Source organism: Callospermophilus lateralis, chromosome 2, assembly GCF_048772815.1.
Source record: "Callospermophilus lateralis isolate mCalLat2 chromosome 2, mCalLat2.hap1, whole genome shotgun sequence".
NCBI lineage: Eukaryota > Metazoa > Chordata > Mammalia > Rodentia > Sciuridae > Callospermophilus > Callospermophilus lateralis.
This window is the reverse complement of record NC_135306.1, coordinates 75,136,913-75,152,964: the sequence shown is the minus strand read 5'-3', so window position 1 is coordinate 75,152,964 and position 16,052 is coordinate 75,136,913. Positions and strand designations below refer to the sequence as shown.

Here is a 16,052-nt window from a genome sequence, read left to right as displayed (position 1 = left end):
CACTTGCGTGTGTTGTGTGCGGTAGGGGAAAGGTATACATGTTGTTCTTTTATCCATAAACTCTGTGCCATGGAGCATGCAGGGGTCAGTTAAGTTGCAGAGATTAATACCTGGAGAACAAGGACATCGCTTCTCCTCCCCTGACGTGGCTGGCTGAAAGTTCAAGGGCATTTTTGTTCATGCCTTTCAGGCAGCATCCTTTTCAAGTGGATGACCATGGATCCTGACAAGATCTCAGAGAAGCAGGAAGAGATTCTTTCTGTCCTGGAAGAAAAGTTTCCTAACTTGCCTCCAAGAGAGGACATCATCAACGTCCTGCAAGAGACCCAGTTCAGTGCCCAGGGTGAGTGACTCTGTCTCCTATGGCTCCCACCGCTTCCAAGTAGAGACAGTTTCTGTGTAGAGCGTTGTCAGGCCTGAGTAGGTGAACTTTCACCTGCCTTCTCTCTTTTCTCTTGCCTTGTGCTTGTAAAAGACTTTTCAGGCTCAGATGTTGGCTCACCTGGAAACAGGCAGCCTGCCCTGTGGCCTCTCCTCTGAGGCCTTTGTGTCTGGATGTGTGGTTAATTCATGTGCCTAATGAACACCCCAGATGCATCATTACCTGAAATCCTTGTGCTTACAGAGTTCTATTTTGGGAATGAGGCAGAAGCAATGTCAAGCACAATGGGATTTCAAAAATCAATTAATGTTAGCAAGAAATGAGAGAGAAGATGGCTAAGCTGATAAAATCGCTTTCTAAATCTAGGCTTTATCAGGACAGTAAATTCCAGGATCAACTCTTTTATAATAACAAATAACTGTAATTCAGTGAATTCCTAACTTATGCAAGGTTCTGATGGTCTAACACTGCAAAGATGATCTTCCTGAATCCTTATACAATCAGGTGCTTCATTATCTATCCTCATCTTGCAGATAACAACACTGAAGCACAGAAAGGCTTCTTTGCTTTCCCAACATCAGACACACATCAGGAAAGTGTCCAGGCCAGGATTTAAATCCAGACCATCGAATGCAAACACTAAATGATATAACTTTCTCCTTTACTTTGGGATTTCCCTGGGGCAAAGCAGTTTATTTGGGAGACCATCCCAGCCACACTAATAGGGGAGTAGAGTGCTTTCTTAAGCGAGTTAGTTTAGTGGAAAAACAGAGGTGAAGGCCACCAGCAAACCCTGGGAAAGAGTGTGTAAAATTATACCCAGCTGAGGGTTGCAGTGGTGCAGGAACATGCTCACTCTGGCTCCAAAGGCTGGTGGTTAAATTTGGAGGAATTTTGTGAATTGATCGATGTTGAATTGGTTGTGCAAGATCAGCCATGGTAGAAGTGTTGATGCTACAGAAACTGACAAACATTACAAATTAAGTTTGGTTGCTGCCTGTTAAGAATTTATCAGTAGGCCCACAGTGAAGGCCACCTAGTCCAAGGGGTATTAATTCCCCAGAATTTGTTCTGGTGACTGAAAAAAGCCTTCAGGAACAGATGCAGGTGCTGGTGGTGGAGCATCTTGCAAGGCACTCTGAGCGGGAAGGTCTGACGAAGTATGGGCGAGGCACTGAGAGCAACTGCCACGCCTTCAGTTACCTGTGTGCCAGGCGGGATGTGAGTGTATGCATAGCTGCAGGATGGGAATGCATTTTCATTCATTTTCAAAACAACACCAGACTTTTAATGTCACATGTATTCTACAAATCAATCTTCTAGTTAAAAAAAATATTTAATACCCGTTTTTCATGATGCTGTGATTGACAGTACTATAAGTGGATAGGGTAGGCAATCCAACTGTAATGTCTTTAGCAAGCAGCTGGGAAGGATATCTGTGCTTTACTAAGCTTTATTGTGGATCTTCTTCTAAGACAATAAGCCTAAGCAGACATAAGAATGTAGTGTGAGGATTAAATGTTGGGCCAAACCATTTCTTGTTTTGCTGTGATAGTTTTCATTGAAGTACATTGGTCAATTGACTACAACTATGTAGTTCTGGATAATTTAGCCATTCTGGATTACTCTTCCCATCAATTAAGGAATTCAATAACCCCTACTGCTAAAGCCCATTACAAGGGCAGCCAACTCAATTATGATAGTTTTATGTGTTACATTTATAAAGTGCATTTTGAACACAGTTATACTAGAAAACATAGGGACTTGCCTAAATGCACCCTGAAAGCAAATCTTGGCCTTGTTGGCATGATTTGACTAGTTTGCCTGTTTTTCTCCATTTTCCTACCTCCACCCTTGTCGCAGTCACAAGGGAAGGGAAGTAACAGCGGTGGTATTTCTTCCCCACTCCCTTCCTGCTTTGGTGCTGTTTCTGGCAGCATCTCTTCTCCAGTTCCAGATTTCTCTTTCCTTCCCTTGTCCCTTTGCTGCTCTGTAGATGCTGCACCATCTTTTACCCATATTTCTGTAAGTGTCCCAACATTAAAGAGCCTTCTTTTGCATCATGAGGGGTAGCTCTTCTTTCCTGCTGGGAACTTGACAGGTGTAGACATAGTCACAAATGTGATTGTTGCCTTAGTGGGTGCATATGATGAATAAAAGTGACATTATAAAACAAAATGTTGAAATTAATGTGCATTCATTAATCCTTTGATATTATTATTTTAAAAAAGAGAGAGTTCCCAAAGCATAACACAATTTTTTTCCCCCTGTTATCCACAGGTTTAAGTATTGAACAAACAATGTTGAAAGATATAAAGGAACTGTCTGATGGAGAAATAAAAGTGGCCATTAGTACTGTGAACATGACCCTCGAGGTAAGGATGGCAATGCTTTCTCAACAATATATTGAGCTACTGAGATTGGCCTGGCATGCCAGTTATTATGTTTTGTGAAAACATTATGCTAAGTTAATGAAAAATGCCAGACGTGGAGTCTCAAGATGAGTGCTATTTCACTCATCTCAGTAAAACAAAACCTAAAATGCAAACATTCATATGTGTGTGGGTGTGTTAATCTGTTTAATAGTAATTATAATATATGTGATTAGGTTTACTTGCACATTTCCTGGGTTCCATTCTGCCTTGTTCATAGAGCTTCACTAACAAAACAAGGGGTTCTTTAGTTTTTTGTGAGCTATTTGAATGCATCTCATTTTGTAATCAATGGTGACAACTTGAGTATTAATAAGAAACTTCCTTCCAGTGTATTATTGAATGACTCAGAGTGACTTCTAGTCTTTGTGTCTTTCCATAGTAAATTATCTTTTGTCCACTTTGGGGGTTTTCAATGACTTGTGTGTTAATCTTCATTAACCCAGCTAATGGGAACTATATTTTATGGAGGCATACTTGGGCCTTGGCAGAAGTCTGCATATTTTCTGCTGTTTTATTGCCTCCATCAGGCTAGCCACCTTGGTGCTAGGTAGAGGCACCTAGCTCTTGAGTCAAGTGAGTGGAGATAAAATTTGCTGCATAGGAATTTGTCTTTTGGTTTTTAAAAGCGTATGTTGCTGTTCCTTTTTCCCTCATAGTGACGGTGACTATATCAATGTGTGTATTTCAGTGGATTCACAGGCATGCACAGTGGTGTCCACACCCCAGAAAATTCAAGAACAAGCCAAGAATTTTTTTTTCTGTGATCTCTTCATAAAAATCCATTCCTGGTTGATTGATATCATAATTCTTAGGTCTACACAAATACCAGGAGGCAGGCTGTTGTCATATTGTGTAGTGCCTCATAGTTTACAGAGCTTGTTTTCATTGTACATAGTCCAGAGATTGCCTTGACTGTTCCTATGGACTTTTCAGATTCATAAATGCTCCATGTAATTAGTTGTTGATGTGAATCAATACAAGAAAATATACAATTTGGGTTGTAGTATCTAGATAATCACCTTCAATTAGAAATCCGCTTTGTGTCTTAAACCCAAGAAAACATGGATCTTGCAAGGGTCAGTAGCTCTGAGAATCATTTCTACTAGTTTAAGCCTTAGGGTTTTCTTTCTATTCCGCCCCCCTTCCCTGTCCCCTTCATTTAATGGCATCTTATTAGGTTTTAAATGCCTTGTTTGGAATTCCCCTCTAAATTAACATGGAACGTCTTGTAATTGTTTAGGGAACTATCTGTAGTTAGCAAATTATTTTAAGACTATTAATATTATGGACTTCTTGTAGCTTTAATGTACCTTCATTTATATTATAGGGGCTTACAAATGGCTTTGTCAGATATGTTAAACTGTAAATGTTCATCAAGCAGAATCAGTGATGAAATGATCATCTTAGTCTTGACAGTAATTTACCTAGAGGTCCAGTAATTAATCAGGTGGTTAAGTAGGTTTCTGGAAGTGCTATATAATCTGGGAGGGGGAGAAGGACATTTGTATATATAATGAAGGGTACAGTTAATCAGCTAAACAAGAGCTTTCCACTTTTGCACAGTGGGGGGACATTAAAGGTGACTGAGAAATGGAGGAAAGAACTCCTTGGTAATATTCTACATCTTTCTTTAAGGACAAACTGCACGTTAATTATCCAGTTTGTCAGTTAGAAAAATACCCAAGTTAAGGGCTGAGTTTGGTTTTCTCCCTGCATTATGCCATGATGCAGTGGTGTTTTCCTGGTTCCTACTTATGTTTGATTATAGTTCAACATCCTTCTCATTCCCATCCACCTCACTTTAACAATAATAATAGAATCTTCATAATTTTATTTTGTGTGTTTTGGAGTAGTTGTATAATTACCCTATAAATATAGATACATTCTCAAAGAAATCTTCATAATTCCTATGATTTTCTAAATCTCTCTTGTCTCCAAAAATGGTTAACCCAGGTACTTCATGATGACTCTTAAAAACTCTCCACTGTTTATTACCATCCTCTGAACTCTTTGAAAATTTAGTCCTAACCAACTTAGGACTTAACTGTATACTGTGTTTTCCATTGATCTAAAATTTGTTTCTTATATTTAATCATTGTTAGATAATATTTTGAGTTAATTGTGGATAATGATGCTATCTTTGACATCTGTCTTCAATTTTCTGGTGTAGTACTGGGCACACAGTAGGTGCTTAGTAAATGCAAATATTTAGTTAATACATCTTTGTATTTGCAATTTGATTCTTTGATATCTGATTTTATTTCCTTTTAAGTTTAATTAATTCAAATGCCCACCTAAGCATCCAAAGAAACTTCCTTCGTTACCATCCAACTGGTTTCTTTAAAAAACTGTGGCTGAAACTGATATCAGAAAAATAAAAAATGGCCCACATATGCATAGATAATACTGCCTATCCAGCAGTCCAAATATAGAATGGGTGTCTTTGCAAATTAATTAGCTGTTGAAACTGGAATAGATCAAATGGTGGTTCTATAGCATGTTATGGAAAAGGTAAAGAGGATTTCTTACATTTTCATTGGTCTGTTGAAACACTGTGATTTCACAGTTGTATGTGTCATGGGCTCTATTTGCCTGATGACACAATTAATTTTCCTTGGAATGATATATTCATAAAATTAGAAGATTTTATCTCCTTGTAACATACACAGCATGCTATGTGGAGGGAATCACCGGTTTAGGAGGTGGTGACCACTGCCTTTGCAGGTAGATAAACTCTGGTCTTATGCATGATGAGGAAAAAGTTTCTGTGTTAACCAGCTTTCCATTACTGTGACAAAATGCCAGATAAAAACAACTTAAAAGAAGTAACTATTTATTTTGGCTCATAGTTTCACAAATTTCAATTATGGTCACTTGGCTCCATTGTTTCTGGGACTATGGCAAGGCAAAGCATCATGGTGGGGAACACATGGTGGAGCAAAGTACTCACCCAGGAAGCAGAAAGAGATAGCTCATTTGAAAATGAAGCCCCTTGCCCCAAACCCATTACAGTATGTACCCATCAGTGGATTAATCCACTGATGAGGTTGGAGCTCTCATAATCCCCAATCATCTATCAAAGGCTCCATGTAGCACTCTGAACACTGCTGCATTGGGGACCAAATCCTCAACACATGAGCTTTAAGATCCAAACCATAACAGCTTCCAAGCCTTATGTCCCTCATTTGTATTGTAGTATATCTCAAAAAATAGTAATAATTGTAACCTAAACAAAGCCATATAATATCAGGTATGAATGAACTATCATAAAAAGCAAATTATTTTAATAATGCAGAGTCTCAATTGCTTTGCACAATATATGAAGTTAAAGCAAAAGTGACTTTAAAAGAGTGATGGCCAGGGACTGGGGATGTGGCTCAAGTGGTAGTGCACTCGCCTGGCATGCGTGTGGCCCGGGCTCGATCCTGAGCACCACATACAAACAAAGATGTTGTGTCCGCCGAAAACTAAAAAAAATAAATATTAAAAAAAATTCTCTCTCTCTCTCTCTCTCTCTCTCTTTAAAGAAAAAAAAATAGTGATGGCCAAAATGGCCTTATCTAAGTTAGGAGGCAGTCCGTCTTTCAGAGAGGACTGTTAGAAGCTAGGATCATGGGAAAGCAACTGCCGTTCACATGGCCTTTGGGGCATTCCAAGTCTGCATGCACCCATGTCACATAGTGGGTCCTACTTCACTGGTTGATGATTATTGTATTGATCCTTTGTACCCCTTTCATTGCTTTTCAATTTGACTATCAGAAGAGAATTGGTGAATAAACAATTAAGTGTAAGTGGAACAAACTTTGCCTCTGTTCCTCTGCCAGGAGAACTGGTGATGACTGTACTTCTTGGGCCTAGTTTACTCCATGGTGAAAGGGTATATTAGGATGTCACGGGGGAAGGGACACAGATTTCCATTCTAATGAGGTCCATGGCAGTATCACAGCAATAGTTTCTTTGCTGATACCAAATGCTGTTACACCTCACTTAAGCATCTCTTGAAAGACTCTAAGTCAGTATCTTTCTTCAAGAAGGACCACAACCAGGCACTCACTTGGTCACTTTTTGTGATCAATTGTACAATGACTGATTTTTACATTATACATTATATACTGATGCATTTGCTAGGGCTGCCATAACGAAGTACTGCAGGTACCATGTGACTTGCCAGAAACATCAGCTCACTGTTCTGGCGGCTGGAAGTCTAAGATGGAGATGATGGCAGGATTAGTTCCTTCTGAGGGTTTTGAGAATGTATTCTTTCCTTGCTTTTTTGTCTGGCTTTTGATGTATAGCTGACAAGCTTTGTTGTTCCCTGGCTCTTGGAAGTGTCACCTTGATCTCTACCCTTATCATCACATCATTCTCCCTCTATGCACGTCTCTGTGTCCAGACTTCCCCATTTATATGAGAACATCAGTCGTAATGGATGAGGGCCCACCTAATGATCTCATCTTATTACAACAGTCCTGTTTCCAAATAAGGTCACATGCTAAGGTGCTAGCAGTTAGAACTTCAGTTTATGAATCTGAGGGAGACATAATTCAACCCAGGATATATATCATAATGAAATTCTCCAGACAACTTAAAAGAATACAAGTGGTAGTAAGACTGCGTGTACGAACCTACGGTCTGCTAAGCATATTTCATGTATCACTGCCATGTTTTTTTTTTTTCAAATTAGTTTCCTATAAATGAGGAACAACAGGGATTTTCAATTCTTGAAATCTTGTCTCCCTTTGGAGCTGGACTCCTGAAGAACTGCTCAGGTCTGTTTTCTGTCTGGGCTGAGGGCTGTCCTTCTGCTGTGCTCTCAGCTGGGGGCCGCTTCATGACCAGACACTCTGCTATTGAAACCTGAAAGAGAGAACACGTGGGCTGCATTCTGGTCGAGTGACTCAGATCCCTGACTCATTCTGCTCTACACATAGATCACCAGCCAGGCTGCACCTTGGAACACTGCAGGAGGAAAAATACTAACATTTTCTGTTAGCCTTCAGAGAACAGACCAGAAGGAATTTCCAAGATCACTGTGCAAAATCCTCCCAAACAAAAGGAAAAGTTTACTCAGGGCTCAGTGAGCATAATTGACCCATTAACCAGGACTTAAGTCTGAGCAAACCAGCCTGAAATCTATACTAAATTCAGGCACCAAAGATGATTCTCATTATTTCAGCTTGGAATGTTTGGGGAGGTCACGATGTGTTTTCCTACTTTAGTTTGTGATAGAATGCCTAGTCTCTTTTGGGTGAACATGCTGTTTTTAGCATATTTTTCCAAATGCCAAATACTTTGAAGAGTTTTGAAAATGACTTTTAACTTTTTAAAGCCATTCTACCCAACCAGTAGAAATAAGTGCAACCATTCTGCAGGGCTGGAATCACAAGTGCTTCCGTTTTCTTTCGGGTCCAGGCTGTTAACTCTTCCTGGCTATAATAAGAAGAGTTAAAATGCCATGATGAGCGCTCATTGTGCATCATACAGGGTACAGTAAGACCTTAGAAGCACAATTCACTGAATCCTCCCAGCACCCCCTAGAGATAGAGGTGCTATGATCATTCCTGTTTTGGTTGAGGTAGCTCCAGCAGCTGTAACAGATAAACCCCAGATCTCAGAGGCTCAACACAGAAGCTGTTTATTTTTCACTCACTCAACAATCCCATATCCTGTTCCTGGTCAGGTGACCAAGGGTGATGCAGACACCATTTTCAATGTAAGGCTTCTAGGGTTGCCCTAAGGGTCATCTCCATCCTCCCTGAAAAGGCATGTGAGGATCTCAGAAGGTCAAGAATGGAGGTACATATGCATCCAGTCTGGACTTGACCCCCTTTACTTCTGCTCCCATTTCATTGGCTCAGTCACATGGTTCTATTAAACTGGAGAGAAGCTGAGAAATGTAGTCTTGATATGTGTCCTGGAAGAACCAGTTTGAAGGATAATTCGCCAGCGTGGGCCATCATCTCCATCTTGGAGGTAAGGAAATGGAAATCTAGAGATGTTATATCATTTATCCAATGTAGAGCCAGGACCTAAATCCTGTGTATACTGAGACATGATACTAATGAACAAGACTAATGATAGTGTTTGAGCCCATCAAGGACTCACTAGTAAGTTCTCAGGTGCCTGTCATTGTTCCCAAATCAGGATGTCAGACAGTCTAGACCTCCTTAAGACATCCTTGGAAGGCACCCTTCTCTTCCCTACTCTCCATGCCAAACTGTCTTCCTCTTTATTTTCACATTTTTTTGCTTTGCTTTCTTAAAAACTCATTTTAATTTTTGATCTATAAATACCATTTAAATCCTAAGTGCTCATAGTGAGCTCATATTGACCCCGAGGTAGAGGAGATTTGGCAAGAGCAGTCAAGTAGATAAGAGTAATAGGAAAAAAAATGCTGTGTGGAGAGATTATATAGGACACACCTTGTACAAGGGAAGAAGAGTGTACATGTTTTCTCAGTCTGTCTCTAGAATTCAAGATCATGTGTATTCTGGATTTCCTTGCTATAATTTAGCTTTTTTCAGATCTGTATCCAAAATGGGGAACAATTAATCAGTTAGTGAAAAGTTATAATGGTAGAGATTTTTTATTGAATTGAAACAATATTACTATTGAGTGCTATACTTACTCCAAATAACAACCCTTTAAGAATCTGAGATATTGAGAGTCTCAGTTCATATGTGACTTAAGAATCCAAAGGGGTTTGCAAATAACAGAATTGGCTAGGCAACTTTCACTATGTGAATTTAAAATCAGTCTTCATAAAGCATATGAAGTGTAGATGGCAATTGAAAATTAATTTAAAGCTAATAATTCATAACAGTGGCAGGATGGAAAGTGAAACATGAACCCAGAAAAGTGAACTTTCATTCCTATTGAACTATGAGTGGCTCTTGATGGTGAGATGTAACTGACATGAGAGAATCATAAATTCCTATTTAAAGGACAGTTTATTATCACTATATTATTATATCAGTAGTGATAGCACTTCACCTTTGAAGAAACATAATAAGAAACCTAAATTTATAATATTTTGAATCCTGATGGCCAAAAATGGGTCAAAGATACTATGTTAGTCAACTTTCTGTCACTGTGACAAAATGCCCAAGATAAATCAACTTAAAAGGATGAAAAGGTTTAATTCACTCACAGATTCAGAGGTTTCAGTCCACGGTCACTTAATCCCATTGTCTTTGAGCCTCTGGCAATACATTATATCATTACAGGAGTGTATGATGGAGGAGGCTGTTTACCTAATGGTGGCCGAGAAGCAAAAGGAGAAGCAGGAAGGGACCAGGTCCCAATATCTTCTTCAAGGACATACCCCACAGTGACCTAACTTTTTTTCACTAGGCCTCTCCTCCTAAGGGTTCTACTACCACCTAATAGTGCTGCAGGCTGGAGACGCAAGCTTCAACACACAGGCCTCTGAGGGGCTTTCAAGGTCCAAACTATAGCAAAACCTGCCTACCTAAAAATACCTTGTAATGGAATTCTTATTTTGTGTCTCTGGTTAAACTCAAGTTGGAGTCAAAGTGATGTTTCCATTGAGAGTTTTTCTCTATTTTAACCTATTGGTTAATTTCAAGTAGACTTAAATGAGTCACAAAATCTGGTTCATCTAGTTTGCTTCTAGTACAAAATATCTTGTACTAAATAGTAGAAATGCCTTTGTACACTTTCTAGCTACTATTTTGCCACAGGAATTAGATAAATACTTTTATGATCTGAATGTTTGTGTCCACAAGTTCACGTGTAGAAACTTAATACCAGTGGAGTGAAGGTAAGAGGCAGAGGCTTTAGGAGCTGATTAGGTCAAATTTCCTGAAAATTTAGCTATCAGCTCTTGCCAACCCTCACAAGTCCGCTGCAGTGCACCACTGGGAAACCGACTTCAGTTCTTGACATGATGAGAGGCATGTGCGTACAGGGGTAAGAGTATGAAGAAGGCCTTGTTTGAAGACTCTCTTCCAAACAAGTGGGGTTGCTCCTGGTATCCACGCTGTGTCATTCACTCTCAGATTTTCTTCCATAAAATTTTCCGTTTCTTGGCTGCCACACCTTGGCATATACAGCGCATGTTGGTGTACCTACCGTTTGGGTCTTATTGGGCATAAGCATAAGGTCACTAGAACTTTAGGGGCATGCCAATCACTTGCATGTAATAGAAATCCATCCCTATGTGAGATAGTGTAGCTCAAGGGCTAATAGCTTTAATTTTTTTTTTTTTTCGGTAACCCAAAGAAATTGTTGTTTTGCTGTTGTCATCAAAAAAAAAAAAAAAAAAAAAAGTAGAACCTCGATTTGTGATTCATAATTTGCTTAGTCAGTTTCATGCACTTTGGCCAATTGTATCAGACTTTCAACAGTTATTAATTTTAGCTCACACTCAGAGTAGGTAGGGTTGCCTGCAGCTGGATACCACAGGTCATGTTTAAGGGTCTAAATCGCATTGAATAATTAATCTTTAGAATCTTTCCTATTTGAACACAAAACATTATGGTGGTGGCTGCCTCGGCTGGCCAGTCACCAGGCCTACTGGGGACCCAGGCATGTGCTTTGGAAGCCTCGTCTTTCTGCTCTTTGCTCTCTTCTTCAGCTGGAGACGCAGAGCTTGCTCTCCACTGATGCTTCCTGGATCATCATCTTTCCTCCTGAGGTTTCACCTCGAGGGCTCTTCTAGTGAGTTCTGGTAATAGCCTTTGGGCCACAGTGTGGATTTTCCACACCACCTGGATCACTGCCCACCTTTCTCTTTCTTGGTAGACTTTACACAACTTTCCGCTTCCCCACACATTCACAGGCTCCTTTCAGAAACACTATTCTAGTCTTCATGGCCACCTCTCCTGCCTGGGTACTTCCATATTTCCTTCCTTCCTTCCTTCCTTCCTTCCTTCCTTCCTTCCTTCCTTCCTTCCTTCCTTCCTTCCAGTAACATCATTGTGCATATTTGTCATTTAAAAAAACAATAAATTTTTTTTTCATGTCATCCAAATGCCTAAGGTGCTCCCTTTGGGTGGAATGTTTTGGTATCTCTGTCCCCTTCCTAGAACCTCTCTTCTGAGCTCACCATCATCTTTGGGGAAATGAGCAATTCACTGGAAGGTATTTTGAATGAATTCATGCAGCACTATATCTTAAACAAACCCAATCATATTTTGAAACCTTCAAAGACAATAAGCAGGCAGTTCTGTTTTATTGGAATTCTTCAGTAGGAGGAGGCAAGTTGGCCCTTTACTGAGGAAGGAAGTGGAGGATCGCTGTCTCCCTCTCTGACAAATAAGCTCCATGACATTGGCAGAACCCAGTACCCCCTTGTCACTCATTGCCCTTTAATATCTGTTGGAATTTGAAAAAGTCACTGAAAGCCTTTGTTCTTGTCATTTTAATCATCCCATAAGATGACAAAGAAACCAGAAAACAACCTATTGAGTTAATTCATTCTCAACTTTAGCACTGCTGAGGAAATTAAGAAATAGTATTGTCCAAGAATGTATCTGTGACAGTTTCTTCATAGCACCGTATCTAATGCTCTTCTGCATCTTTGCTTATAAGAAGGAAAACCCTCAGGACATAGTGATGTGCCAGGATGACTGCTCTTTCACTCTGTAAATACATTTTTAAAGTGTACTATAATGTCATTTTGATGGTTTAATTTCTGGAAGGATTTGGCTAATTACATTTTTAGGAATGTGCTCAGACCAGTTTTAGCTGCCTGGAGTTACTTTTAATAGCAGCTATTGCTACCTTTCCTCTGGTTTATTTTCTGTCTCCTGCCTTCAGAGTTATTTTGCTGATTTGGAGCCCTGACCTTAGTTTAAATTAGTTTGATTGTAACACTCCTGCGAATCATATGCAATATTTTAATGGTTCATTACGACACTGTAGCAACTTGTCATAGAAAAGCAGGCTGTGAAACTAGAGGAAAATTGTTTCCTTGTCTTGTGACAGGAAAAAGCTCTTTAAAAGAGAACCAGTAGGCTGTGATGTCCCCTTTCCACACACAAGTGCTGTATTGGTTCCCTAAGTAACAGGGATGGCTTTCTAGTACACAAGAAAATGAAATGCTAGATTTATACAATATAGTCAGAGGCAGCTCCGAGAAATAATCAAAGTCAAATAAAATAATAATTGAAGATAGTTACTTTCTAGAATGGACATTCTAGGTGTTGTTCCTTAATCAATGGTGGCTGCTGAGGTGCTATAACCTCTGTTGGAGAAGAGAGCCTTATTATGGATCAGTAATGCCGCCTGGTGGTAGAAACAGGGAAACAGGTAGGATGCTAGAACCAGGGTTTGGTTATTTTGTTTCAGTACGTAAGTAATTAACTTACTGTACTCGTAGTGTGGTGCTAGTTAGTACCTTTAATCATTAAAATTTTAGAAAAAAAAATAGCAGCCAACATACATTGGATGTTTTCCAGACACTCACAGAGTGCATATGTACTTTATTTTTATTTTCTCATGAACTTTCATGACCACCTTTTAGAATAGTTCTTATTATTATGCCTATTTTATAAATGAACTTGAAAAGACTCTTCTGGAAAAAGTGTTTCTTGACATTAAATATTTTAAGTTATTTTTTGCCTCCCAATATTTTATATTAAGATTCATTTTATGATTCCATTATGAAAACTAGTTTTCAGGGTTTTTTTTTACAAATACTTGTGCCAGAAATATCTGTGGGTGACTTCCCCATTGTTTTGGCCTTAAAAAGTGAGTTCTGGTAATAGCCTTTGAGTCTTTGGTTTTCTTTTATACCAAACCAGAAATAATACAGTCATTTTACTACCTGCCCAAGGAACCTAAATAATGAAGCTTTCAACCTTGTTAACATCCCAGCTCCTTCTATACCCACCAGATTGGCCTATGTGTCCTTGTGACACCAAGGTTGAGAAGAAGGACTCAAATTCATGTACTCACTTTTTTGATCCACTTAATCACTCATTAATATAGTGATTTGTCATTTGTCATTAAACATTTACTGAGCAGCTACTGTGTGCATGAAGTATAGACTAGATCCTGTGCCGCAGTGGTCTCTGTCCTCCATAAACATCAACGATCAGGCATTCCAATTGGCTCTACTGAGCCAAGACAGGATTCCAAAGAAGCACAGATTTGGAAGGGAGAGGAAGATCAGAAAAAGTCCCAGGAGTTGACATTGAAACAAAAACATGGCTGTGTAAATGAGATCTGTTGGGGAGATGAGTAATAGAAGGTGGGGTGAAAAGGAAGAATTCTTCAAAAAGGGGAAACACACGTGCTAAAGTGGAAGGTCACTGATTTTGAGTTAAAAACACCAGTGAAATGGCCTTATCCCCATTTTGGATTTAGCTTCACAAACCCAGAAGGCACTTTTTGCACAGATATTCCCACAGTATCTCTTAATCTGACACATGTGAAATATGAAGTTAAATGAGCCTCATGACTTTTTAAGCTTTGAAACCAAGTCACCGTTCTTGTTTGGTCCTAGAGACAAAACAGGCACTACACATTTTTCATCAGGTTAGAAATTTAAAACAAAGCAAAAACTTTAAGTTTCTTCTAATGGAGAAAGTGACAGCCAGATATCCATATGTGTGCAATTGTTTCAATAAATTTACTCCTCTGCCCAGCCCCCAGTGGATAGAAAGTTCTTGGTTAACTCCCCCTAAAGGAATCTACCTCTGGGTACCAAGCTTGAATTCATAAGGCCTTTCCTTGGTCCAGACTCTGGATTCTCTGAGTTTGTGAAAGTCCCCCTCCTTCCCTGGTGTTGGTGTTTCCAAGGATTTGGTCCTGTTTCCAAGGATTTGGTCCTCTTGCTAACCAGGAAAGGAATGCTCAGGAAATGTTGTTAACTATGTTTCTACCAATCTGCTTTTTGAAATCTCAAGTCAAAAATACAAACACTGCTTGCCAGGATATGGTACTTTCTGAATTGATGTAGTTTTGTATAACGTCTTTATGATACGATGGTGTGAATTACTAAGTAGTTGCTGATCACCTTGGAGTCCATGAAATGTTGCAAATTGCTAACCCTTGCTGAACACAAAGCAAAAGTCATAGATATAAAGGAGGTAATATGAGGTAGGGGTTAATGGATCACAACCCAGTAACCAAACTGTTTTGGCTCTAACACACGCTAGCTCTCTAATCCTCAGCCAGTTATTTAACCTCAATGTATCTTGTCTTTGAAAGGGGATCATAATAGTACCTTCTTCAGAGAATTATACTGAGGACTAAGTGGGCTAATATTGGCAGATGCCCGGAATGGTATGTGGTACATGCTAAGCCCTTCATGAATGTTAAAATAAATTAGGTACAGCAATTATTTGGAGCTGTCTATCCTGAAAATGTTTATGGATAGCAAATGACTTTACCAGTAATACAGTAGTAGTGTATCTTAAAATATTTTTCAAGTGCAAAGTGAAGAAAATTTGAAATTCATACTCGCTTTTGTCATGATCTCTGTTAGTCCAAAGAACTGATTTTTTAAGCTTGAGCATGTATCCAAATCCCCTAGAAGGCCTGGTAAAACACAGAAAGCTGAATTCTATTCCCAGAGTCTCTGAATCAGTAGATATAGGGGGGAGCCTTAGAATTTATATTTCTAGTCAGTTCCATGATGATGCTGATGCCCCCAGTCCAGAGACTACCCTTTGAGAACACTGGCTTGGAGCAATTACATTTAAGTCTCAACTTCTATTTGCATGCATATACAGATACTGAGGAAGGGAACTAACTTTCATCGAGTACCTACTATGTTCCCACAACTATTATAGGTGCTTTATATTAGTTGTCTCTTAAAGTTATGACACCTTTCTTATGGTGTAGGCAATTTATTTATTTTATGAATGATTAAATGGAGACTCTGTGAGGGTAAATAAACTATCTCGAACAACCAAGCGATATCCTAACCCAGGAACATCTGACTCCAAATTCCTGTCCTTTGCTATTATTCTGTGTTGGGTCACAGAAGAAAAAGCTAGTCTCTTACCACAGTCTAGATTTTTCTGCAACTGCCTGAATTAGCTGACTGTGAACACAATGTAAGAGTTCTGGTATGAGAGACTAAAAGCTCCTAATTCAATTAGCTTTCACTATACCACAAACCTCACCAACACTTCAAAAAACAATTTCGTATTTGTCATAGTTCTGCTGGTTTTGCCAAAGCTCACTCTGCTGCAGTCATGGGTCAGGGACTAGTTAGGATTAACTGATCTAGGACAGCCTTGATCAGTAGAGTGTCCACT

At 39.3% G+C, this 16,052-nt stretch overlaps 1 protein-coding gene across 3 annotated transcripts in view; it reads left to right on the top strand.

Annotated features, from left to right (window-relative positions):
• Prune2 (prune homolog 2 with BCH domain) overlaps nucleotides 1-16,052 on the top strand; it is a 268,975-nt gene that overhangs the window by 65,054 nt on the left and 187,869 nt on the right. For all 3 annotated transcript variants that reach the window (XM_076846070.2, XM_076846071.2, XM_076846069.2), the window contains exons 5-6: nucleotides 191-343; nucleotides 2,663-2,757. In XM_076846070.2, coding sequence (XP_076702185.1) covers nucleotides 191-343; nucleotides 2,663-2,757 — 248 coding nt within the window. The remainder of the gene's footprint in view (nucleotides 1-190; nucleotides 344-2,662; nucleotides 2,758-16,052) is intronic.